This window comes from Ovis canadensis, chromosome 1, assembly GCF_042477335.2.
Source record: "Ovis canadensis isolate MfBH-ARS-UI-01 breed Bighorn chromosome 1, ARS-UI_OviCan_v2, whole genome shotgun sequence".
Taxonomy (NCBI): domain Eukaryota; kingdom Metazoa; phylum Chordata; class Mammalia; order Artiodactyla; family Bovidae; genus Ovis; species Ovis canadensis.
In genome coordinates, this window is record NC_091245.1 from 107,514,555 (window position 1) to 107,541,773 (window position 27,219).

Consider the following 27,219-nt stretch of genomic DNA (forward strand, 5'->3'; position numbering starts at 1 on the left):
AAGAGGGTATTAGAAGGCAGCAGTGTGCAAAGCATTCCAAGTGCAAGGTAACACTGGAGAGTTTAGTTTCTCAGTGTGGTCCTTAGTACACCTGCTTTGCAATCAACAGAGGAGTTGCTTAAAAATCCAGACTTCTGGGTCCCACTTCTGGGCCCCACCCACTGAAGAGGAATCTCTTAGGCTGGAATTCAGAAATTTGCATTTTTTAAAGTTTTTCAGTGATCTTGGGCACATTAAAGTTTCAGAATTGGTGGGCAGAAAAATGCTCTGGGCATCCAGAGCAGGGAGCAGACAGATTTAAGCAACAGATGGAGAAAGCAGCACATGAGTTTGTTGGTGAAGGCAGGGTGAACTTTAGACACACGGAGAAGGTGGGGAGGAGGGGACCATAGCAGGCTTGTCTAATACAGAAGTCACTCTTAGGCTTCCACTGTCCCTCTTTGCGTTGCCATCATCATCACCCACGTTGGTCATCCTTTCCATCTTCCTCTTTAGCTTCCTCCCTAAATCTTAACAGTCTCTCAGGGCTGAGCTCAGTAAAGCCTTCTGCTCTGGGAATAGGGAGATGGAGCCCACACAGAGGTGGTTTAGAATATAAAGGACACACACATAGTTGATGAATGGAGGGCACCCAGTCACAGTCAGCAGGAAGGGGCAAAGATGAATATATAAGAAAAGGACACGAAATTACGGTGGACAGAGGACAGCTGCAGAATCACAAGCAGAAACATGAAAGGTGGAAAAGGATACACATAAACATGGGTGGATATAAAAGGCACTCACAGAGACCAATGGACAAGTCATACAACAAGGCACAAGAACACCAAGCACAGAGACAGATACAAAGGACATATGCAGATAGATAGCTGGGGGGACAGGCAGATAGGGGTGAACTTAAGGGATGCCTCAAATCTGTGAAGGGGACTGAGATGTAGCTGGCCCCCCATCCCCCCCAGGCTGAGTTGAAGGGATTAACCTGAAGTACCAAGCTCTACATTCCAGGGCTCTTGCCCATCTTTCTGTTTCACTGCCGAGTGAGGTCAGGACCCCGGCTGGAAGGGCGAGGTGTGCCCTGGATGTGCACCTTGGTAAAGGCGAGATCATTTACACCCACTTATGTTATTTATTTCAGCTCTCAGATGTTTTTAATTAGGCCTAAGATCTTGAATCTTTCTGGCTCGCAGCCCAATTTCGTACAGGTCTCTAGAGCCCTGTTTGTTCTTGGGGTGTTTTATTCTAACTTGGGGTGTTTTATTCTAACTTGGGGTTTCAGTGGACTAGGAGACTTCATCAGCCTCATTTACAGATTACTTTCTCTTTAAGCTACCCTACCCACCCCCCACCCCCGCCACCTTCCCAGACGCCCTTTCATTCCCGACATTACTTGCAGTTTCTAAGAGCACTACGTTTCCCATAAATCTTAGCGCCCAAGCAGCTGCCCTAGAGAACTTCAAGTACCGAAATGCTCTCCTATCTGTCTCCGTGCTACCGCGGTGACCGATGGGGCTTGTAGTTATCTAGGAATTGTCAGGGGACCAAAAGAAAAAAAACCAAACAAACCCAAAACTACTCATCCCAGGAGTCCTAGTATCAGAGGAGGATTTAGCGCCTGTCTTTCTCCGGGCCCCTCAATCCGTCCTCTGACTCCAACTCCCGCCGTGCCTTGCGCCGCGCTCCCTGCGGCGGATAATGGTGCCGTGGCCAAAGTGTTCTCTGGGAGTTGTAGTTCTTATATTAGTGAGGCGAGGAGGAGGCGGAGTGACTCGGCGGCCATTAGCTGTGTGTAGTTGCCCGGGACTAGGAGCTTAAGTGAAGAGGGAAGCCTTATTCGGTGAAAATCAACTATGGGCATGGGCTTCTGCCGGGGCTAGCCCTAGAGTACGGAGAAGGCGGGCTTTTTGATTCCCCTCCCCGCCGAGTGGGGGGGCGCACACTAGGCCTCCGGACATCCCCGGTCTCAAGTAGGCCTCGTCTGCCGGCAAGGGCGCCCCAAAGGCGGGCGGCGCCATGTCGCTGGTTGCTTACGCCAGCAGCGATGAAAGTGAGCCGGATGAGGCTGAGCCGGAGCCGGAGGAGGAGGAGGAGGCGGCGGCCCCTACTCCTGGGCCCACTTTAGGGGGCTTGTTCGCTTCTCTTCCCGCACCCAAGGGTCCGGCCTTGCTGCCTCCGCCCCCCCAGATGCTGGCCCCAGCCTTTCCCCCGCCGCTGTTGCTGCCCCCACCCACCGGCGACCCCCGGCTCCAGCCTCCTCCCCCCTTGCCCTTCGGCCTGGGAGGCTTCCCCCCACCTCCAGGCGTGAGCCCGGCTGAAGCGGCGGGAGTTGGGGAGGGGCTCGGATTGGGGCTGCCCTCGCCCCGAGGCCCTGGCCTCAGTCTGCCCCCTCCTATCGGCGGTGCCGGGCCCCCTCTGGGGCTTCCGAAGCCAAAGAAGAGGACAGAGCCGGTGAAGATTGCGGCGCCAGAGTTGCATAAAGGGGATGTGAGTATCCGGGGAGGGCACCCCCACTGTCCATTGGGTTTGGGCATGGGCTCAGCTGTGGGAGGGACTTGTGGAGGCTCGGAGACTCTCTCCTGTAAATGCATCCGTTGATTCCAGACCACTGGATTCCTGGTACTGTGCGATTAGTCGAGCTGAAGTTTGTCGGCTTTGGGGAGTTAGGGTATTTGTCCCTGCGTGTTTCTCCAAACTGGACCCGCCCGCGGAAAGGCCTTACACCATCACCTGACGCTGATAGGGCCAGGCCTGGGGCTCCTTGATTGCATTCCTGCTGTTGCATCGTCACCGCAGGTCCTCCCCAAACCCCCGAAGTACTCACAACAGCATGAAATGTGGCATTTGAAGAGGTAACAGGAGACAATTCCTGAGCCCTTGGCCAACATTCAGAACTAATCTTTTGCTTTGCCTCTGAACTTAAAGGCATCAGGGTCTGAGCAGAAAGGATAGGAATCCTGGATTCTATTTTTGAGGGAAGTTAGGGAAGAAATTCAGTATTTATTGAGTACAGATTATTTGCCAGGCGTTGGCCCTTTCCTTGAATTACCACAGAACTGTGAGAGAGAACATTCTAATTTTTACAGATGGAGAAACAGGTGTCCATTGTGTAAGATCTTACCTGGTGAAGGGCAGAGTGAAGATTCAGGGTTTAGCTGAACTGCAGGCCTGTGCTTCGGTTTCACTATTTACATATAGAAGAGGCAACCAAGCTTGTGTCGTTTTCTGAATGTTGGATCAGAAAAATTGAAGACCTGTTCTGGAGTGAGCACTTGGGAGATAGAAGAGACATCTATGGGCAGGTAATACTTTAGACTTATCTGGAGTTCTTGCCATTCTTCCACTTCTTAAAGGTCAGTTGGTCCATGCCTCGGTCACCTCTGGTAACCCTCAGAGGGAAGCTGGTTTTCACCCTTGCTTCTCTTCAGACTTCCAGCTCGGCCTGGAGGCTATTTCTGTTCTCTTCCCCCCAGATGTCTGAATGTTCTCTCCCTCACCTCTTTCAAATCTGGGTTTAAAAGACAAGTTCCCAGTGAGGGCTTGCTAGCCAACCTATTTCGGTTGTAACATCCTGTCACCTACTCCGCCCCACCCCATTTCTTTTATTTTTCTCCATAGCACCACCATCTAAGATACTTTATCACCATCTAGTTCAATTCAGTCGCTCAGTCATGTCCGACTCTTTCCAGCCCCATGGTCTGCAGCACTCCAGGCTTCCCTGTCCATCACCAACTCCTGGAGCTTGCTCACACTCATGTCCATAGAGTTGGTGATGCCATCCAACCATCTCATTGTTTGTCATCCCCTTCTCCCACCTTCAATCTTTCCCAGCATCAGAGTCTTTTCAGATGAGTCAGTTCTTTGCATCAGGTGGCCAGAGTATTGGAGCTTCAGCTTCAGCATCAGTCCTTCCGATACATATTCAGGACTGATCTCCTTTAGGATTGACTGGTTGGATCTCCTTGCAGTACACGGGGCTGTCAAGAGTCTTCTTCAACGCCACAGTTCAAAAGCATCAGTTCTTCGGCACTCAGCTTTCTTTATAGTCCAACTCTCACATCCATACACGAGTATTGGGAAAACCATAGCTTTGACTAGACGAACGTTTGTTGGCAAAGGAATGTCTCTGCTTTTTAATATTCTGTCTAGGTTGGTCATAACTTTTCTTCCAAGGAGCAAGCGTCTTTTAAATTTCATGGCTGCAGTCACCATCTGCAGGGATTTTGGAGCCCAAGAAAATAAAGTCTCTCACTGTTTCCATTGTTTCCCCATCTATTTGCCATGAAGTGATGGGACTGGATGCCATGATCTTTGTTTTCTGAATGTTGAGCTTTAAGCCAACTTTTTCACTCTGCTCTTTCACTTTCATCAAGAGGCTCTTTAGTTCTTTGCTTTCTGCCTTGAGGGTGGTGTTATCTGCATATCTGAGGTTATTAATATTTCTCCCGGCAATCTTGATTCCAGCTTGTGCTTCTTCCAGCCCAGCATTTCTTATGACGTACTCTGCATACGAGTTAAATAAGCAGGGTGACAATATACAGCCTTGACGTACTCCTTTCCCCATTTGGAACCAGTCTGTTGTTCTATGTCCAGTTCTAACTGCTGCTTCCTGACCTGCATACAGATTTCTCAAGAGGGAGGTAAGGTGGTCTGGTATTCCCATCTCTTGAAGAATTTTCCACAGTTTGTTGTGATCCACACAGTCAAAGGCTTTGGCATAGTCAATAAAGCAGAACTAGATGTTTTTCTGGAACTCTCTTGCTTTTTCCATGATCCAGGGGATGTTGGCAATTTGATCTCTGGTTCCTCTGCCTTTTCTAAATCCAGCTTGAATGTCTGGAATTCACCGTTCACATATTATTGAAGCCTGGCTTGGAGAATTTTGAGCATTACTTTGCTATGTATGAGATGACATACTAACCATCTCACATACTGTTTATTTTATTTGCCTCTCTCCTTTTGCTAGTATACACGCTCCATGAAGACAGGGCTGATTGTTTATTTTTTTCACTGCTGAATTCCTAGTGGTTAAAGCAATGCCTGGCACATATTGAGTACTATGTAAATATTTTGAGTGAATGAGTTCAAATGACTGTGGATTCTTTATGGAAGGTATTTCCAGAATCTCTCTTACTATCTTGTTCCAAACTTTTTCCAAATCATTTCCCCCTTCTTTTTTACCCAAGTCTGTTATTTCTAAGACTAGGGTTCCAAAAAGCCTTCTGTTGCTCCACTGAAACTTAAGTTTGCTCTTGATTTAACCTGGAACAAAGGAAAGTTCCTAAGACAGAGGAAAATAGATTCATTTTTGGGGGCATTCTGTTTTCACAGTTTTCTTCCCAAATTTCCTTTCAGCCTAATTACAGTATATGGGGGAAGATGGCACTTTGAGCTAGCTTGCTTCCCTCCACAGTGACAGTGGAAAAACTCATTTTTAGGTCCTCAGAGGTAGCATCAGGAAAAGTTGCTGGTAGAGGCTGTAGACTCTTCCATTTAGGCCAGCTAAGTGGCAGAAAATTCTGAGGACTTTTAACTATCCCTCCTTTTTAAGTATAATTTGCTAAATTCCTGAGATAAATTGTGAGATGGATTAGAATAAAACCAAATCCTAGCCCTTAACTGGTTCAGTTTCCCATTTTTGTTCTGTACAAGTTAGTGTTTTGTTTTCTGAATGTGTAATTCCTGGGAAAGGTAGCCTAAGAGCGTTCTAAGGTGAATAGGCAAGGGTGACCTTCGCCTTTGAAATATCTGTGGGTTCTAAGCTCTGTGTCTTGTGCTTATTGGGCTTTCAGTAAACATCTGAGTGAATGAATTAGGTTTCCTTAAAAAATTTTCCTTTAGAATTTGGTGCTGAAGTGGGATCAATTAACTCTGAACTCTGGTTCATGCCTTCATTCACTGTTGAGCTGATTCTCTGTACCAGGTGCTGAGTACAGTAGTGAGCGTGATAGACCCTATTGTAAAAGGAGCTGATGGTCTGTGTGGGAGGAGACAGGCAAGGTCAAATCAGGAGGACCGTGAGAGAGCTGGTGCCATGGGACCTCTCCTTTGGGGCACTAATCAACTTTAGAGGTTGGGGAGGCTTTCAGGAGGAGATGATGTCTACACTTTAGAGATAAGACCAGTGAGCAGAAGGTAGCCAGAGAAAGAGGTGATGAAGAGGAGGACATCAGGCGGAGGGAACGGAATGTACAAAAGCCCAGAGGTGAGAGAATGCAAACACTTTGCGGGAAGCTTTAGTAAGGCACAGTGGCTGCAGTGCATGGTGGGCAGGGGCAGTGATGAGAGAAGAGGCCAGAGGGAAAGAGATTGAGGCCAGATGATAACAGGCCTTGGATACAGTGCCAAGGCCTTTGTACGTAATTCTAGGGTAGTGAAGAGCCCTTAAGTCTGAGCAAGACTCCTCTGATCACAGGGTGCCAAGAGATCTGGAGGGAACCAGACTGGTAGAGACGTTGTGAGAGATGATGGTGCCTGGATGAGGGAGTAGTGGGGATGGAGAGAATTGGAGGTTCCAGGTCTTTTTTGGAGGGAGAAGTGGTAAGACCAGGGAATTGATTGGATGTCGTGGGTGAAGGCGGAGAAGGCAATGGCACCCCACTCAAGTACTCTTGCCTGGAAAATCCCATGGATGGAGGAGCCTGGTAGGCTGCGGTCACTAAGAGTCAGACATGACTGAGCGACTTCACTTTCACTTTTCACTTTCATGCATTGGAGAAGGAAATGGCAACCCACTCCAGTGTGCCTGCCTGGAGAATCCCAGGGATGGGGGAGCCTGGTGGGCTGCCGTCTGTGGGGTCGCACAGAGTTGGATACGCCTGAAGCGACAGCAGTAGCAGCGTGGGTGTAGGAGATGGGTCAAGACTGACCTTTTGGCTCAGGCAGCTGGGATAGTAGTGGTGCTGTTTATTTGGGGAATACAAAGGCAGAGCAGGTTGGGGATTAGTTAGATTTAATTGGTTACAAGTATCAGAAACTGCTCCAAGCTAGCATAAGTGGAAATGCATCATAAATATACTGAGGTACCCTGGAAGGGGCCTGGAATCAGGAGTTGGAGATCTGTCAGGGACCCACACAGCTTCTCTTCACACCTTTAATTCATTCTTCTTTGTCTGCAGACCAGTTTCCTCTACTTCTTAACTTTTGTTGCAGATGAAAGATGGCCACCTATACCTCCTTGGTTTTTATTCATTCCTTTTAGTGATTGGCCCAGGTTGAACTATAGTTTTAGTTCGGTCTGGTTTTCTGGGAGAGAGACTATGATTGGTTTGATTTGAGTCAGCTCATCGATCAGCCACCACAGTTAGGGAACAAGGGAAATTCTCTCTCCAGGTACATTTCAATATCAAATTCAGCCAGCTTTTGACTTACATGAGTCAAAAATTAGGAATGATCCATAAAATGGGGAATCATCATTCCTTTTCCCTTCTTACTGTTCTTTTTCTGAACAGTGGTTAAGAAAATCAGCCCGATGATTTTGCGGGCTTAGGAGACTTCTAAAATTAGGATACCAAAAAAAGCAAAATTAGAGGAATAAGTCTGCTCTAAGGGTTTTCGGTCATGTAATGTGCCTTCCAACACAAATAGAAATTTCAGAGTTACTTGGATTAGTGTTACACGTCCTTTCAAATTGCTTACCCAGGTAGTGAAAGATTTGAAGCTGTGAAATTGAAATTTCACTAATTTTGGTCACTTCTGTTAAGAGTTGACTGCAGTGAATTTAGCTAGGATTTAGCCCTAGATAGAAAGGGAAAGAGGAATGCGCCAACATCTGTGGGTCACCTGTGGAGTGTCTGACACTGTGCTGGGCACATCAGTGACTCTAAGTTAAGTCTAACCCCTAGTTTACAGGTGAGGATATAGGAATTTAGAGAACAGAGCTAAAATCACATAGTTTGAGAGGAGCAGAAGTTGTATTTGCTCCAAGGTGTGTTGTGTTCCTTTCTGTCTTCAGTTCAGTTGCTCAGTCGTGTCCGACTCTTTGTGACCCCTGAATCGCAGCATGCCAGGCCTCCCTGTCCATCACCAACTCCCGGAGTTCACTCAGATTCACGTCCATTGAGTCAGTGATGCCATCCAGCCATCTCATCCTCTCTCGTCTCCTTCTCCTCCTGCCTGCAATCCCTCCCAGCATCAGAGTCTTTTCCAGTGAGTCAACTCTTCGCATGAGGTGGCAAAAGTAATGGAGTTTCAGCTTTAGCATCATTCCCTCCAAAGAAATTCCAGGGCTGATCTCCTTCAGAATAGACTGGTTGGATCTCCTTGCAGTCCAAGGGAGTCTCAAGAGTCTTCTCCAACACCACAGTTCAGAAGCATCAATTCTTCGGCGCTCAGCCTTCTTCACAGTCGAACTCTCACATCCATACATGACTGCAGGAAAAACCATAGCCTTGACTAGACGGACCTTTGTTGGCAGAGTAATGTCTTTGCTTTTTAATATGCTATCTAGGTTGGTCATAACTTTCCTTCCAAGGAGTAAGCATCTTTTAATTTCATGGCTGTAGTCACCATCTGCAGTGATTTGGGAGCCCCCAAAATAAAGTCAGCCACTGTTTCCACTGTTTTCCCATCTAATTTCCCATGAAGTGATGGGACCAGATGCCATGATCTTCGTTTTCTGAATGTTGAGCTTTAAGCCAACTTTTTCACTCTCCTCTTTCACTTTCATCAAGAGGCTTTTGAGTTCCTCTTCACTTTCTGCCATAAGGGTGGTGTCATCTGCATACCTGAGGTTATTGATATTTCTTCCAGCAAGCTTGATTCCAGCTTGTGCTTCTTCCAGCCCAGCGTTTCTCATGATGTACTCTGCATATAAGTTAAATAAGCAGGGTGACAATATACAGCCTTGACATACTCCTTTTCCTATTTGGAACCAGTCTGTTGTTCTATGTCCAGTTCTAACTGTTGCTTCCTTACCTGCATATAGGTTTCTCAAGAGGCAGGTTAGGTGGTCTGGTATTCCCATCTCTTTCAGAATTTTCCACAGTTAATTGTGGTCCACACAGTCAAAGGCTTTGGCATAGTCAATAAAGCAGAAATAGATGTTTTTTTCTGGAACTGTCTTGCTTTTTCAATGATCCAGGGGGTGTTGGCAATTTGATCTCTGGTTCCTCTGCCTTTTCTTAAACCAGCTTGAACATCTGGAAGTTCACGGTTCATGTATTGCTGAAGCCTGGCTTGGAGAATTTTGAGCATTACTTTACTAGCGTGTGAGATGAGTCAACTGTGCGGTAGTTTGACCATTCTTGGACTTCCCTGGTGGCTCAGACAGTAAAGCGTCTGCCTACAGTGCGGGAGACCTGGGTCCGATCCCTAGGTCAGGAAGATCCTCTGGAGAAGGAAATGGCAACCCATTCCAGCACTCTTGCCTGGAAAATCCCATGGACGGAGGAGCGTAGTAGGCTACAGTCCATGGGGTCGCAGAGTCGGATTCTTTGGCATTGCCTTTCTTTGGGATTGGAATGAAAACTGACCTTTTCCAGTCCTGTGGCCACTGTTGAGTTTTTCAGATTTTCTATCATAGTTCCTACTAAAAAGATAGAAGAGTCTTGAGCAACCAGAGCTAGGAAAGTGGTACTATGAGGAGTGCAAAAGTGGGAGAGAAAATGATGCCCAACTGAACGGGCAGATGTAAGAACATATTTGAGACCAAAGGGGAAAACAGTTGATGAATCTAGCTAATTGGGATAATAGCAGAGAGGCGTGTGTAAGTGATTAGAGTTTGGAGCCTGGGGGTTGGTGGGGAGCGGTGGTCTGTGCTTGGGCTCTGATTTTCTTCTTGGCTTCTGGCCCTGGCAACTAGTGATTGCTTTTTGGAAAGGGAGTCTGTCAGAACCAGAGCTTGGGAAGATAAGAGGGAGGCTGCCATGGGGAATGAGGCTCTCATAGATTAGCAGATCCCACTGGGCCTGGCTTAATGGAAAATGTCTGTTTCCGTTCCTGCTCAGCAGTCTCGGGGTGTGTGTGTCTTGTCACTCTTGGCAGCTGGAACAGAGAGGACAGTGGTGGCCACTGAGGCGCAGGCTCTTATGAGGCCAAAAAGAAATACAGCACGTCATTCTTAAGAGACACAGCCAGTTTGTGTCTTGAAAACCTGGGAATGCCTTTTCTGGCTCAGCCTGCTGCTTCCAGCCCTGGGTGCTCCTGTGTCTCTAGCATCCTCCTCCTCCCTGGGTCAGGTGACACAGACCCGCTTAGATCACCTTGCACTGGTCTTCAGCACTCTAGGAGTTGACTCAACAGCCTCCTTTAATATACTCCCGTGCAGAACAGTTTGGCAGGTTCGCAAAAAGTTAATTAGAATGATCCAGCAGTTTCACTCCTAGGTAAAAAGAATTGAAAACAGGGACTCAAACAAATACTTGTATGCTAGTGTTCATAGCAGCACTGTTCACAGTAGCCAAAAGGTGGCAGTAACCCACATTTTCAGCAACAGATGAGTGGATCCAGAAAGTGTGGTATGTACATACAGTGGAATATTACTCAACCTTAAAAAGGAATGCAGTTCTGATACATGTTACAATATGGATGGACTTCGCAGACATGCTCAGAAAAATAAGCTCGACACAGAAGGACACATTATATGATTCCATTTGTGTGAGGTACCTAGAGTAGGCGAATGAAGAGATTGAAAGTAGTATAGAGGTTACTGGGGAATGGGGAGTTATTGTTAACAGGTACAGAGTTTGGGATGAGGAGAAGTTCTGGAGATAGATAGTGGTGATGGTTATACAATATTATGAGTGTACTTAATGCTACTGAATTGTATGCTTATAAATGGTTAAAATGATACATTTTATGTTATATATGCTTTACCATGATAAGGGGGAAAAAAACCAGTATGGTCATGTACCTTTCACCATCAAGGAAGTTCTCGTTGTATCTAAATTAAATACTGTGCTTAGGCTGATCCTGTTGCCTCTAACTGGCTCCTGATAGAAGCTGAATTAATCTTCCTTTTAAATGCTCCGAGAGCCCCTGGCCCCGTGACTGGTAGATATACGGCACCTCTTTCAGATTTTGGATTACTTATCTCCTCCTTTTTAGTACTCTGAACTGAAATTTATTTTTGTGTGTGAGGTATTTGGATAAATCCTTGCTGAGCTTTCTTTGGTTTCCTGTTTTCATCCAAGCCCACACATGCCCGTAAGTCCTTTGAGTGGCCTCTCAGCCTCTTCCACAGTGAACCAGTGAGTTCCGTGTTTCCAGCCTCTCTAGTTGGCTAAAGTTAACTCGGGGCAAGTGGTTCTCATTCTGCTTCCCTACTCTCCCAAGGGCCCTGGACTTCTCTGTGGCCCAGACAGGTTACTGAACGTCTCAGAGCCCTGTTTGTCAGCTTTAAGAGGTAAAGATTTATTTCTGCCCCTCTCTCAAAGATGAATGGTCTTAAGAAGGGCTTAGGGGTTCAGCACATTTTTTGAGGGTCTTAGTGTTCTGTGTTAGGGAGTCCTATTTGTGCCCATCATGAGGTGATTTATAATGGGGCTCAGTAGATTAGGACAAACGTTCAAAGAGAGAAGGATGATTGTGAGTAACCGTAGCAGTCCTCTAAATCCAGAATTAATAAGGTGTTCCTAAAATCTTTGTACAGTTTTTCGTGTGGGTGCTTTTAAGCTTTAAACTTAGGTTGACAGTATAATGGAAACCGTCTGTGACATTTAAGGAAAAATTGAATTTTCTTCCCCCAGCTGATCTGGCCTTCAATTCTATTAGCCATAGGACAGTTTGCCTACAATTTCAGAGTAGCCACTTTTTGTTTGTCACAGATCTGAAAAATAAAAATATGCTTGTACGGTTTTATGAATGTAATCGTCTTAAACTTGATAACATTTTCTTTTCAGATTGTTTCCATTGGACATATTACCTAAGATGTTAAAGTTTAAACGTGCCTGGGGACTTCATGACAACCTTGTGTACCCCACAGTGAGGTGGTTCTGTGTGGTCTGCTGAAAAGGAGAAAGTCTTCATAGTCAAAAAACAAGGGAAGGAGGAGTGAGGGGGGAAAAAAAAGAAAAGGGAAACGGTCAGTAAACCCTGAGGCAGTGGAGTTTGGAACAGAGAGAAAAGGTAAAAAATGCTTGGGTGTTTGGGGCTTAAGTCTTTTCTTCGATTGTGTTAGACCTCTTGGCAGAACAGAGAGAATAAATAATCCTTGAATTCTGTTAAAAATTTTAGTTAGTATACATTTTTTGCATTTTCACGGATCAGTTCAGTTCAGTCGCTTAGTCATGTCTGACTCTTTGCAACCCCATGGTCTGCAGCACCCCAGGCCTCCCTGCCCATCACCAACTCCTGGAGCTTGCTCAAACTCATGTCCATCGAGTCAGTGATGCCATCCAACCATCTCATCCTCTGTCATTCCCTTCTCCTGCTTTCAATCTTTCCCAGCATCAGGGTCTTTTCTAAGGAGTCATTTCTTTGCATCAGGTGGCCAAAGTATTGGAGATTCAGCTTCAGCATCAGTTCTTCCAGTGACTATTCTGGACTGATTTCCTTTAGGTTGGATCTCCTTGTAGTCCAAGGAACTCTCTCAAGAGTCTTTTCCAACCCCACAGTTCAAAAGCATCAATTCTTCGGCACTCAGCTTTCTTTATGGTCCAGCTCTCACATCCATACGTGACTACTGAAAAAACCATAGCTTTGACTAGATGGACCTTTATCAGCAAAGTAATGTCTCTGCTTTCTAAAATGCTCTCTAGGTTGGTCATAACTTTTCTTCCAAGGAGCAAGCGTCTTTTAAATTTCATGGCTGCAGTCACCATCTGCAGGGATTTTGGAGCCCAAGAAAATAAAGTCTCTCACTGTTTCCATTGTTTCCCCATCTATTTGCCTTGAAGTGATGGGACTGGATGCCACGATCTTAGGTTTTTGAATCTTGAGCTTTAAACCAACTTTCCCAGCTCCTCTTTAGTTCCTCTTTGCTTTCTGCCTTGAGGGTGGTGTCATCTGCATATCTGAGGTTATTGATATTTCTTCCTACAATCTTGATTCTAGCTTGTGCTTCACAGCCCAGCATTTTCATGATGTACTCTGCATATAAGTTAAACAAGCAGGGTGACAATATACAATCTTGTCGTACTCATTTTCCAGCCTTATTTTCTGTTGTTCCATGTCCAGTTCTAACTTGCTTCTTGACCTACATACAGATTTCTCAAGACGCAGGTAAGGTGGTCTGGGATTTCCATCTCTTTAAGAAGTTTCCACAGTTTGTTGTGATCCACACGGTCAAAGGCTTTGGTGTAGTCAGTAAAGCAGAAGTAGATGTTTCTCTGGACCTCTTGCTTTTTCGATGATCCAATAGATGTGAGCAGTTTGATCTCTGGTTTCTCTGCCTTTTCTAAATCCAGCTTGAACATCTAGAAGTTCTCGATTCACGTACTGTTGAAGCCTCACTTGGTTTGAGTATTACTTTGCTAGTGTGTGAGATGAGTGCAGTTGTGCAACAGTTGGAACATTCTTTGGCGTTGCCTTTCTTTGAGATTGGAATGAAAACTGACCTTTTCCAGTCCTGTGGCCACTGCTGAGTTTTCCAAATTTGCTGGCATATTGAGTACACTTTCACAGCATCATCTTTTAGGATTTGAAATAGCTCAACTGGAATTCCATCACTTCTACTAGCTTTGTTCCTAGTGATCCTTCCTAAGGCCCACTTGACTTCGCATTCCAGGATGTCTGGCTCTAGGTGAGTGATCACACCATCATAGTTATCCGAGTCATGAAGATCTTTTTTGTATAGTTCTTCTGTGTATTCTTGCCACCTCTTCTTAATATCTTCTGCTTTTGTTAGGTCTATACCATTTCTGTCCTTTATTGTGCCCATCTTTGCATGAAATGTTCCCTTGGTATCTCTAATTTTCTTGAAGAGATCTCTGGTCTTTTCCCATTCTATTGCTTTCCTCTATTTCTTTGCATTGATCACCAAGAAAGCTTTATCTCTCTCCTTGCTATTCTTTGAAACTGTGCATTCAGATGGGTATATCTTTGCTTTTCTCCTTTGCCTTTTGCTTCTTTTCTTTTCTCAGCTGTTTGTAAGGCCTCCTCAGACAACCATTTTGCTTTTTTGCATTTCTTTTTCTTGGGAATGGTCTTGATCACTGCCTCCTGTGCAGTGTCATGAACCTCTATCCATAGTTCTTCTGGCACTCTGCCTATTAGATCTAATCCCTTGAGTCTGTTTGTCACTTCCTCTGTATAATCATAAGGGATTTGATTTAGGTCATACCTGAATGGTCCAGTGATTTTCCTTACTTTCTTCAATTTAAGTCTGAATTTTGCAATAGGAAATTCATGATCTGAGCCACAGTCAGCTCCCGGTCTTGTTTTTGCTCTCTGTATAGAACTTCTCCATCTTTGGCTGCAAAGAATATAATCAGTCTGATTTCGCTATTGACCATCTGGTGACGTCTATGTGTAGAGTCTTCTCTTGTGTTGTTGGAAGAGGGTGTTTGCTATGACCAGTGGGTTCTCTTGGCAAAACTTTGTTAGCCTTTAGCCTGCTTCATTTTGTACTCCAAGGCCAAATTTGACTGTTACTCCAGCTGTCTCTTGACTTCCTACTTTTGCATTTCAGTCCCCTATAATGAAAAAGACTTCTTTTTGGGGTGTTAATTCTAGTAAGGCAAGTATATATGCACATGAAAAATGTACCATTTACAGAGCAAGCACAAATGAATCATTGTTAGCCTGATGCCACCCAGACAAATAAATAACATAGGGACACAGTGAAAAAGAGCAAGGTGAGCTTCTTTAGGAAGACTTCAGAGTTTCAGGTCAGGAGGGACAGAATACAGACTGACGGAGAGTGAGAGGTGGCAGTCACCCAGGAGCCTGCAGGAGGAGTGATAAGGTGGGGAACTCACGTGAAAGAAGTACACACGGAGGCTCGGCCAGTTCTTTGAGGAGATTTTGGAGTCGCAGTTGATGCCCTTATCCTTAACTGCTTTTATTACAATTATTTGGGTACTTGTCTTTCTTCTTACTGGACTCAAGTTTCTTGAGGGCTGGTACTTTTTCCATGTCTTGGCATACAAGAAAATCTTTGAAGCACAGTGGAGAAAGTAGTCCAGGTTGTGCCTCTGGAAATCAGTGGGCCAGGACTCTGCCTGCTGCAGGTCCTATCCTGTTGCCTGAGTGGATGAGTATCATCCTAGTACCTGTAACCCAGCCGCAGGACACCAGTTGGAGCTGTGTCTGTAGTGCCTGGCACAGTGTCTTGCATACAGTGGGTTCTGAGTAATGATGATCAAAAGGTCCTTGTAGCAGATGAATCCAGTGGGGAACTTGTGACGTATGAGGTTCAGTTGAAAAAAATAGGCAGAGAATTTGAGTTGTTTAAAATCTTAGGGATGGAAAGAATCTTAGATTCCTGCCTAATCACCTTTATTTACAGGTGCCCCAAACCAGAGTCTTAACGACAAATGCAGAACTTTTGAAGTTCTCAGTTAGGATATTAATTTTTTAAAATAAAATGTTACAGCTTGCTTTTCTTATGCCTTGCATCTTTCTGATAGCTGAAGATGGCTGAGGAGCTGATGTTGAACTAAAAGTTTGGCCATTTTTCAGTGTGAGAGCTTGTTTTAGAAACAATCCTGATGAATCAGAGGGATAACACAGAGGGACCTCCCTTCTTGCCCCAAAGTCTCACAGTCATCATTTGCTTGCCTTCTTCTTGGACGTGAACGACTCTGCCTGGCATACTTAAACAATAGATCATACTTGGAGAGGAATGGATTTCTCCAATGGCTTTGACCTTTAATGTCTCATAGAAGAGTAGTTAACACACCACTTAATCCCACAGGAGTTCCCCGGCCCTGTGGTTATGTAGTCTATGTAAGTGGTTTTAGAAGTGAAGCTGAGATTGGGTGAGATTGTGGGCCAAATCCCATTCATCTTCTGGTGGACAGATTTATAGGAAGAAGAATGGGTATAGCTTTTTCTTGCCACCAAAGACTGAATGAGAGGAAGTAGTCTTCATTTAAAAGACAAAATTGATGCAAAAGGCTCTGGAACAGGTCTAGGGGTTTGAGAATGGGTGACCAGGAAAGGTCAGTGCCTGCCTCATTTTCTGAAGCTGTTTGGCTGGTCCTGGGAGATATATCCCTCAGACAGAGGAAGGGCCCAGACAAGATGAGAGCCACTGTTGTCCAGGCCTTTATTTCTTCTTCATTTAAGGTGAGTGCTTTCCTTATTGTCCTTAAACAGCGAGGCCTTATTTTGTTTATTTTTCTCTTAGTCAGATTCTGAGGAAGATGAACCCACAAAGAAGAAAACTGTCCTTCAGGTAAGCTTTGTGACAGAAGCCGTTTCTTCCCATATTGCTTCCTGGAAGATGGGAATTTCCAAACCAAGCTTAAGCAAATGCAAATGCTGATACCGAGGCCTGCCTGTTTGAGTGTAGTTTTGTTTTCCAGGTAACATCAGACCTTGTGCTTTTCTGCCCTTCCCTCACTGTTCACTGACTTTAGCATGCTGGCGTTGCCTCTCCTAGAGGACAGGCGTGGTAGGGAGATGAATTGGAACTCAATTTGATTTATTACATTTCAGGTAAAAGGATTATTTAGGAACAGTAGAATAAATGGATTGGTCAAAATGATGTTATGGGACTTTTGAACTTTAAAATTATCCATCTTCTCCCAGTCTCATCTTTAACCTGGAAAAGAAACTTAAATAGTACCAAGTGCTATACGAGTGTTTAAGTGATTTTATCCTCTTAATAGTACCTAAACCAGAGTGTTACTATCATTCCTGTATTGTATATGAGGAGAATGAGACCTTAAGGAACTCGCCCAGGGTCAGACAACTAGTGGGGGCAGAGCTGCGATCGGACTGAGGCAGTCTGACTGTAGGGTCCGTGCTCTCACCTGCAGCGTTTGGCCGCTGCTTTGTCGTAAAGACCAGAAGTCCTTAACCAGACAGTGCTGGGAGATGCTCTCGCTGCCATTTCCTGTTTCCGCTTGTCCCAGGGCCTCTGTTCTGCCTCCCAGGAGTTTCTTCCTGTTGAGTTCCACACTCAGTGATTTACACACCCTCTGACATCATGTTAATTGTATGTCTCCAGAAGAGCAAAAGAGGCTCTTCCTTTATAAGGTTGTTGTCTCCTGATTCAGGTATATGATCCTGAGGTGGCCCCTTCCCTGAGTCTGTTAAGGCGTCACATCCCATGTTGGGAGGTCTTAGAAGGACACAGTCACGTGGAAGTTAGATAACTGATGAGAGTGATGCTGTGTCCCTGTCTGTCGTGGGTTATGGAGGAAGAATCATGAAAGGTAGTCACTTGCTGGGACTGAATGAAGCCGGTTGTTGCCTGTAGTCAGAATGGCTTTCCTGGAGGAAGTGAACTGGCAACTAAAGAGATGGAAGGACACTGGCTCAGAACGCACTCTAGGAGTAAAGAGCTGTCTTTCAGATGGTAGGAAGAGATGAGTACCTAGAGAACCTCTGAGCTGATAAAGCAGAGTGTGGACCAAGCAGTGCAGAGGGATGTATTCATGATCCCAGATGTAGCTGAGAAGTCAAACGCTCCAAAGGGAGCCTGAAGGATGTACGTGCTCCATCTTCCACCTCAGTCTGGTTTTTATGAGCCTGAGCCTTTGGCGTCTGCCAGGATGGAATGACCTAAGTCTGTGAACGCAGACAGCAGGGAGAAGAGCCCATTTTCTGGGTGGACAGTTCTGCCTGGGCTGCTTGATTCAGAAGCCCTAGTTTACTCATTCTGGGCATTTCTTGGCCGAGAGTGCTGAAGTACATGGTTACTCCAGGACAGTGACACAGTGTCCATAAGTAACACTAACTCCATTCTCCTTTTTTAAACCAGTACCTCCCTCAGCCCGACAGTTAGGACAGCTGGCCTTGTTATTCAGAAAGCAGAATCTGAAAGATTCTTGTGAGTGACAGGGACTCTGGATGGGCTGAGCCAGTTAGCTTACAAATTGATAAGCTAAATGCTTGACTCTGGCATAAACAAGCTGGATATACCACATCTCTAGGGCTTTCCTTGGGCGGGGAGGGAACTTTGGGCGGGATGTATGAAGGTCTTTTTAGGACAGAGCCTTGCTGTTGACTCTGAGTGGCAATCCAAAGGAAGCAGGGAGTTGGATGCTTAAGAGGAACCTTCAAGATACTGAGAGATGTTCATTGATCAGCTGGAGAGAGCCCTGGGCTTTTGGAGAAGAAAGATGATGTATTTACTAACTGTATCATGTTAGCAAAAAGATAAAAATCAGGAGAGGTTTCGTGGTAGAGGAGCTGGGAGAAGTGGACAGTAGAGGGCCTGAGGGAGGAGGAGTCCAGTCCAGTTTGGAGGACCTTAGCAGGCAAAGGTCAGACAGAACAGGGCTGGTAAGATTTTAGGCTGGAGCACGTAACTGTGATGTTTGTTCTTCATGTCAGTAGTATGTATCATGACACCTCACTTGCCACCTTTCTTCCCTCCTTACCCGAACTTGGGCTCACCAGGGATCCAGTGAGGGGACTGGCTTGTCTGCCTTGCTTCCCCAGCCTAAAAACCTGACTGTGAAAGAGACTAACAGGTTGCTCCTGCCCCACGCCTTCTCCCGGAAACCCTCGGATGGCTCCTCTGACACTAAGCCCTCCAGGCAAGCTTCTAAGACCAAGTCCTCTTCTCTTGCCCCCGTTGTGGGCACCACAACCACCACTCCATCGCCCTCAGCTATCAAGGCTGCCGCCAAGAGTGCCGCCCTGCAGGTGACGAAACAGATCACGCAGGAGGAGGACGACAGTGATGAGGAAGTGGCCCCTGAGAACTTTTTCTCCCTCCCTGAGAAGGCCGAGCCACCTGGAGTTGAGCCATACCCTTACCCTGTTCCCACTGTCCCCGAAGAGCTGCCTCCAGGCACAGAACCAGAGCCGGCCTTCCAGGACGATGCAGCCAATGCTCCCTTGGAATTCAAGATGGCAGCAGGCTCAAGTGGGGCCCCTTGGATGCCTAAGCCTGGGGATGACTACAGCTACAATCAGTTTTCCACATATGGCGATGCCAATGCCGCTGGTGCTTACTATCAGGTGGGTAGGCGGCATGGAGGGCGGGCCAGGGAATGTTGGAGTCTGGCAGTCAGGGAGAGCTTTGAGCCTGTGATCGGCCTCTCTGGCATCACTTTGGCTGAATTAATGAGTCTTCTGGTGTCTTGGTTTTCCTTATCGGGTCTCAAACATTATGGCTTTATGCTGAACCATATTGATCTAAAATTACCTAAGTCTCGAAGCCTGACGGGATGAACCACATAATTGACCCCTTTATTCTGAACACAAAGTCATTGTAGGAGCTGATGGGAGGTATAGGGAGAAAGAGGAAGAAGAGCAGTCTCTAATCTTAGAGATCCCAGGCAGCTGCTGCACATGTGGGTGAGGAGGATGTGAGAGCTTCGGCGTAGACGACTAGAAAGCAGTGAGTCCAAGGAGAGTTCTGGAGGTGGGGAGTGCTGAGAACGTAGGAAGTGGGGAGGGAGAGGAGGGACTGGAGAGTTGGGTGCGAAGGGAAGAAGAGAATGGCGAGAGGCCTTGACTGAGACGTGAGAAGTCAAAGGACTAAAGTCAGTCTCTGTAGAGAAGACACTCGGGGACCATAGTTTGGGCAGAGACAGGAAATGGGGTTTAGATTTTGAATCTCAAACTGTGTAAGTTGGGGAAATTACTTACCTGCCCCTTTGAATCTCAGATTTCTCAGCTCTAAGATGGGAGGAATGATAGAACTTCAGGGTTACTACAAGAGTTATATTGGTAACACAGCAAATGCTCAGTAAATGGTTTTGAGAACTTGTATTCAAATGTTATGTGGGAGAGCTGTTCAAATTGTTCTCCAGGGCTTCAGACGGTGAGAATATATGAGGCCAGGTTGTGAGTAGTTTAAGACAGACTTCCGGTGGTCAGAGCTTTCTTAGATGGAGAGGGCTCGCAGGAGTCCGGGAACTCACAGCCGCGGTGGTGGTTGGTCAGAGGCAGCAGGCTCGTGCTATGGCCGGGCAGCTGTAGGAAGTTTTCCTGCCAGCGTGCGATGGCTGCAAGACTTCAGTCTCCTTCAACCACTGTGATTCTCTGAGTGGTCACTGTTACTCTTGTCTATAATCTAGGCCTGCGTAGGGACCCATGGTAGGCGGACTTTGAGGGCGCTCTGTTCTGATCATACACTTTGAAACCTATTTGCCATTAAGCCTTGCTGTGTCCTGTAGACTGGTCACAGGGACAGTGTATCTCTCCTCAATGATGTTGGAAGGAGGAAGATGAATGTTTTGACCTCTTTAGCAAAGAGGAAAATGTAAGAAATGACTAGTTTATATTCAGCCAGTGGATAACAGTTGGAATTTTGTGCGCAGTCACAGATACCATGAAGGCAGTCAGCGCGGATTAAAGCGCTCTAATCACTCTAGCGGGCCCTTCAGCTTAAACATATGGTTTTTATCAACACTTTTAATGAAAATTAATGCTTTAATTACTCTGTTTTTTTATGTATTATTTTGATTTAATATTAAACCTTACTTTTCATATATAAAATGAATGTTCTTAGAGGAGCATTTCTTAGAGTTTGGGGCAAAGGTGGAAGAATTAGGAAAAAGTGCAGGCAGGGAGGAAATAGTTTCTCAGCCCTACAGCTGCCTGAGTTGGCCACAGTAGGGGCCTTGCCCTTGCCTTCACCCCTCTTCCTCTAGGGTCCACAGCAGCATCTGGCCAGCTCACCTCTAAAGGGGCGTCATCAATTCCTGAACTGAAAATCTGGTAATGCAAACCTGGTTTGTTCCCAGCTTTGTAAATTCCGTACCACCCTGATGGTGGTTTATTTTTATCAGAAATCTGCAACCTCCCTGCCTGCTAAGGGAGGGAGTCCCCTGTGCCCAGGGCTGCTAGATCGGACGAGAAGCAGGAAGCATGCCTCACACCTCCTCATCTCGGCTCACACTGGAGCGTATTGGGGTCTTCTGAGCAGGAGGAGCCCGGCTGAGGCACGGTAGAGGTCAGCAGTAGCAGTCATGCTGGGGAAGCAGCCAAGGGAGCAGGCTGTGAGTTAAAGCAGGAGAGAATGTCTTTATTTCTTGTCTCTCCCCCCTAAAAAAAGAAAATCCATCTGTCTGGATGGTGTAGATCAGGAAAAACTCTGGTTCTTGAGTTGTAGGGTAGGTCCTTGGGATCTGTGCTTTGGCTGGCCCGCTTGAGGGGTCTGTAGTGCGGGCATCGCCACTGCCTCTTGGGTGAGGGTTTTCTCTGTTCTCTGTGCTGTGCCCTCAGCTGGTGTGTTTTCTCCCCTCCTTGACCACAGGATTATTACAGTGGTGGCTACTATCCCGCACAGGACCCGGCTCTGGTCCCCCCCCAGGAAATTGCCCCAGATGCGTCCTTCATCGATGACGAAGCAGTAAGTTAATAAAGCCCGAGTGACCATCTTTGACCCCTAGACCCCAGGTTTCAAGTCTGAAGCTAAAGGAAATTCCTTTTTTTAAAAAAAGCAAAAAAGCTGTATTCATCTGGGATTCAGTTTGACAACATATAATTGAGAAACTTCAAGTAATAATGGCATATGTAAGGGAAGTTAACTTTTTTCTTTATAAAAGAAGGCTAGAGGTAGGCAGGCCAAGGCTGGTATGGCAGCTTCCAAAAGTTGTCAAGATCCAGCCCCCTTTGATAAGAATAAGAATGTAGCTAAGACCACTGCCATCATTATTGCACACCAGGCAGCAGAGTGGAGAAAGAAAGTCATCTCCCCCTTTAGGAGACTTCCTAAAAGTCCCTAAGAATACTTTCCCTTCTGTCTTACTGACTAGAGCCTGTCATATGGCTGTATTTAGCAAGGGAACGTAGTAGTTTTTTCATAGGGTGATACTATGCCCAGCCAAAAGGTTGGGTTCATTCATACTAACAGAGAGGGGGAGAGTGAATTTGGGGGAGGGAACAGCAGCCATTACATCACTGTATTCCCTGCTGCTGAGCCTCTCCCTGACTTGGCACAAGGGAAGATGAAAACCTCATGTTTTGCGACCGTCCAGTCATGTTCAGGAGATAAAGTATTCCATCTGTAGGGAGGCCACAGCCTACCAGGAGTGGGTTGGAGAAATAGGGGATGCAAGTTCTTATAAAAATAACATTCTCCTCACCTTTTCACAGAAACTTTGCAAACTTCTGCCTGTGGTTAATCCTGTGTTCGTCCACTTTCCTGTGTATGTCCTCCTTGACAAGTTCAGTAGTTAGGCCCTTTTTGTTCTAAGCCTAGGAGGCAGCAGGGAGCTTATCCAGTGGCAAAAGTCAGCTCCTTATGGGTAGAGAGAGGCCTTGCTGATGCTCAGACCACAACCTCGGTTTCACTGCAGATTTCCAAGTGTTCTTGAATTTAATTCCTCTTCACCTACACTCCTCAGCACATCTTCTGGTGACTTAACAGTGTGATAATTTTTCTTTCTTTCTTTTGGAGGAAGGGGAAAGAGTAGCAGTCTCCTGGAAATTTTGCCAGGCTCTTTTTTGAGGCTTCCTCTGTCTCTCTCTCGAATTACATTCTCCTCTAATGTCTAATCTGGTGTGTGGTCTGCTGATTTGGTGATACTGAACCAATGAGAAAGAACAGACATGTTAACTAATTTTTAGAAGAGAAACCCTAGAATTGTTTTTGTACCTTTAATTCGTAATTTGAAAATAGTGTGCAGTTCTTTTAGGCATATACAATTTATACATAATTTGAGTAAAATTCATACCAGTGAATCTTTGCACTCACGTTTGGGAATACATTTTGGCCTTCTTTTTCCTGAGGCCAGGAGAACTGAGAAGTAGCCCTTCACCTGGCATCAATCAACTTGTAGGTGGCATGGTGAAAGGACATAGTGCACAGAGAGAATTAAGGGTGCAGTGGAATTGGGGAGCCCCCAAATCATTCCATAAACTGGATCCTTGGTGACATCTCCTGATCCCCTACCCAGACCCCCGACTCCTGAATTTTTCCCCCCTTTTCCAGTTTAAGCGGCTGCAGGGCAAAAGGAACCGAGGGAGGGAAGAGATCAACTTTGTGGAGATCAAAGGTGACGACCAGCTCAGTGGGGCCCAGCAGTGGATGACCAAGTCATTGACAGAAGAGAAGACCATGAAGTCATTCAGCAAAGTAAGTGGGAAAGGAAGGTCTCCTGGGTGGCCGCCTTGCAGTCCCCAGAGTAGAATCTGACCCCTCACCTCACTGTTACTGTCCCTACACCTTGAGCAACACGTGTTCCGCTTGGTACTGCAGTGTACACCAAGCCTCCCAGGCACAGCTCCTACTTTCCAGAAGTTTGCAGCACTTCGCTCTCTATCTAGATGGTAGTCTGGTTGCTGAGACTGGACGGCTGAAACAGTTCCCCGTCCTGTAGTTGGGAAGATCTCAGTATGTGCGGCTCCTTCCCGGCTGGACAGAATCCACAGCTGCTCTTCCCTTTTCCTGCCATCCTACCCCTCTCTGCATCCTGTTTAGTTGGGACCTGGTGCAGCACATCTTTGAGGTGTGGGCACAACAGAGCCTCCAAAGTCCTGGGGTCCTGGGTTCTGAGTGTGCATCCCCCTCTCTCACCTTTCTTTCCCTTGTTTATTGTATCCAGCTGTGGTCTTTTCAGATGCTTTATTCCTCACATTTCCCATACCACACTCCTACCTTCTCTGGGCTAGTTTTCTTCAGTCAGTATGATGAACATCTCTCCCCCTAGTAGCTGAGTACAGCAAACGTGGACATTTATGAGCCTGCCACAGTGGGGAAGATGTGGGGGAGCCTGGACTCTAGCCCAGCACCAGCAAGGCCAAGGTCGGGCATTTATTCCCTTCTTCTCCACCCATTGTCTTTGCTTTGTTCTGTGGCCACAGATGGCCATCTGAGCCCCAGCCGTTTGTTTTAACTGAAAGCTGGCGGTCGTACAGGACAGAGCAAAGGGTTGTGGTTAGATCAGCATAGATCCATCACTGTTTACCGGAAAAGCCACTTAGGAGAGCATGCTCTGCTAACTGGGCGGAGAGGCATCCTCACACAGTAGTAGCTGCTGGTGCTGGTGCTCACTGCAGACCAGGGATGGAGCTGGCTGTTTCATGTTTGTCATCTTTAACTGTCGTATTAAATGACATAAATAGCATCAAGGAATTGGAGTCTGCTGTTTTCCCAGGTTTAAGTCTTTTATTTTTTTCCCACCATCTCATTGTATTGAGCTAGATTTAAAAAAAAAAAGAAGGATGCAGTTCCTGTCCTTGACAGGTTTAGAGTGTAGTTGAGAAAAAGAGTTTTAAGGACACTTGAGTATAAATGATTATGGTGCAAATTGATTACATAAGTGCTGAGGAGACTCCAGAGAGGAGTTTTGGGAGTTGGGTGGGGCTGATTAGGAAGCTTCTAGTCTGAGACTAGCACTGGCAGAGGACAGGAAAACCGCAGAATGAAAGCCCAGACCAATATAGACTTTGACAGTAAATCATTTGCATCAAAGTTTGGGTAGGGGTTCAGTGCAGTTACGGGTGAAGGCTGGAAAATTGGAGAGAGGCGTGGTGATTGTGAAAATCTAATTCCAGGGAAGCTGCTTGTTGGTACTTGCTAGAATGAGGGAGTAGGGTTTCAGCCAAAGGTGATTGATGGGAGAGAGCTTAGTAAGCAGTAGGCAGGAGATAGGCTAGACATCTGGCCTGACTTGGGAGAAGTGGACAGAGATGAAGAGGTCCTTAAGGGCAGAGGAGGTGGTGGGAGGTAAGAAGGGAGGGAGGTCTCCTGGACCTTTAAACTGTTTTAGACGGACTGCAAGTGGTAAAGCTGGTGTCAACTGTCCACTGTGGGCAGAGCCCCATGCTTGGTGCTGAGGGTGGTGGGTTACCAGAGATACAGAAGGCAGTCCTGACCGCAGAGTATTTCCAGTCTAATGAGGGTATTGGCAGACTCTTTTAGGCAAGTATTCTGAGCTTGAGAATTTTACATAATAACTTTAATAAAAATAACTATCTTGTAAGTGTATAGACTTAAAAACTGCTCCAAGCTGACTTCTTCCCCCTAGGATTTGGGCTGTGTAGTTTTTTTCTTAATACCCATCCTTGTCCCACTGGGGCACATGAGAAACGTCCACTTTTCTTTCAATGTGTTAATGATTGTCTCTTCCCTTACAGAAGAAAGGGGAGCAGCCAACAGGCCAGCAGCGGCGGAAACACCAGATTACCTATCTGATTCATCAGGTGAGAGGCCTGAGGGCCCTGTAAACCTGGGGATTTGAAGGCTGAGATCTTGGCTGGAAGCCGCCGTCAGACACCTGCTTCCAGCAGGCACCCTCCCCAGTTCTCCACATGGCCACTAGGTGGGGATGTGTCCTTCAGAATTATCCTGCTCTGCCTCAGGCTCACTTCATTAAGACTGAAGTACAGGTGCTTGGAATAGACTGTAAATGAACATTCAGGTATTTAACATATAAAGGTAAGGGAGGGGTGAAATGGTTTCTTATAAGGTTCTTTTAAATATCAAGTTCATCTGATAATTTTAAAAACTAAAGAAAAACTGGTTCAGCAACTTTTAGCAGAACATACACCTCATGAGGAGGTAAGGTTGGTTTTGTGTTCTTCATTTCTGTGGCAGGAAACATCAATGCAAGTAACTCAGTTACAGATAACCTAAAAATATCTTTTGGAATTGGAATATTTCTTGGTATTTATTTGATAGGACATGGCAGCTTTCAAATATTTATTGTGTCATTAAATAACTTTTTGAGATCTAGTGTACTAAATGCTGTCAAGAGTACAGAGGAGTAAGAGAGTGTACATGCTGGTTAGTGGCTTCAGTGCCAGAACTTGCATTCATTGTTCTTACCATATTTTCACCTTCTTTTTCATGGACTCCTTTGTACCCTTACTCTATCTTGTTATTTGTAGGGAAAGAATTTAAGGGTAGTGTCTTAAAAAAAATTTTTTTTAATTTAAATTATTTTTTACTTGGTGTTCCCCTGTAGGGTCTTTTTTTTAATCCAAACTCTTAGCACCCTACTCCACCCCAGGGGAAATGAGCAGGTGGGGGTGGGGTTGAGGAGCCCCGTTTCTAGGGTGGCATTTGTACAGTCCAGGATGCAGTCTAGAGCTAGGAGTTGTCACAGTCAGAAGGGGAAAGCATTAATTCATGTACCTTCCAGTCAGTTTTTCATAGCTTCAATTTGTGCTCTAAAGTGGTGTGAATTTCTCGGGTACCATATATTCTATATTCAACACAACAGCGAAACAGTGGCTCCAGACTAAGTTATTGTTGGTAGGTGTCCTATTTTGACCTGTCCAGGACTTCAACGCTGTCTTCTCCCACATGGCTCGTTAGGTATCCAAGGCAGCTGATTGTGTTCCTTTCAGATGCCAAATTCAAGTTCTGTTTTGGTCATTTCCCATTTGAGCATTTCAGTTTCAAATCTAGCTGATGAAGGACCAGCATTCTTTTTTTTAAATATTAATTTATTTATTTGACTGCAACAGGTCTTTATTGTGCATGCAGGGTTTTTAGCTGTGGCATGCAACTCTGACCAGGGATTGAACTCTGGCCTCCTGCATTGGAAGCATGGAGTCTTAGCCACTGGACCACCAGGGAAGTCCCAGGACCAGCGTTCTTGAATTTCCACTTGAACCCTATTAACTCCCCAAAGAGATGGTTTTCCTTTGCTTTCTGAGGGTCCTCCCCTTCTGCTTGAATAAGAAAATTAAATCCTTCAAGGGATTTACTTTTTCCTCATAATCGCTTTGATGGCAGAAAGACTTTAAACTGGGAAGCACACAGAGGCACGAGAAGCTCGTTTCTTAGGGCCTTGGTGTGACTCTCCCATGCCCCCTCTTCCTTGCACAGGCTAAGGAGCGGGAGCTGGAACTGAAGAACACCTGGTCGGAGAACAAGCTCAGCCGCCGGCAGACCCAAGCCAAATACGGATTCTAGGGCTCTGGACCTGACTGCCTCTGGATCTCCTGCAGCCCAGCTGGCTCGGCCCCCAGCTTCATCTCTGGGACCCCAGCTGATCCAAGCCCAGGATCTCTTTCCCTGAGGACCCAGCCCTCGCCTCTGCGAGAATGAACATATTTGATAGATTTTTCTTAACAAAAGTTAGAAAATTCAGCTCCTTTCTGTCTTGGAGCTAGCAAAGACTCAAGCGATGCCTCAGAAGGGGCTCTGAGTTCTTGGATGGGAGTTTTGCTCCCTGTTGGGTGTGATGATATCCCCCCTCCCTCCATCTTTTTTTTTTTTTTTAAACCAGGGATGTCTGTTGAAATAAAATATTCAGTCCAACA

General features: G+C 45.9%; 1 protein-coding gene across 1 annotated transcript; it reads left to right on the forward strand.

Moving 5' to 3' along the window:
* Positions 1-1,587: 1,587 nt before the first annotated feature.
* PRCC (proline rich mitotic checkpoint control factor) lies at positions 1,588-27,219 on the forward strand. Its single transcript, XM_069544537.1, has 7 exons — positions 1,588-2,478; positions 16,223-16,270; positions 18,445-19,011; positions 21,257-21,352; positions 22,937-23,080; positions 25,084-25,149; positions 26,783-27,219. Exons 1-7 carry the CDS (start codon positions 2,008-2,010, stop codon positions 26,867-26,869), a joined length of 1,479 nt encoding a protein of 492 aa, XP_069400638.1. The 5' UTR covers positions 1,588-2,007; the 3' UTR covers positions 26,870-27,219.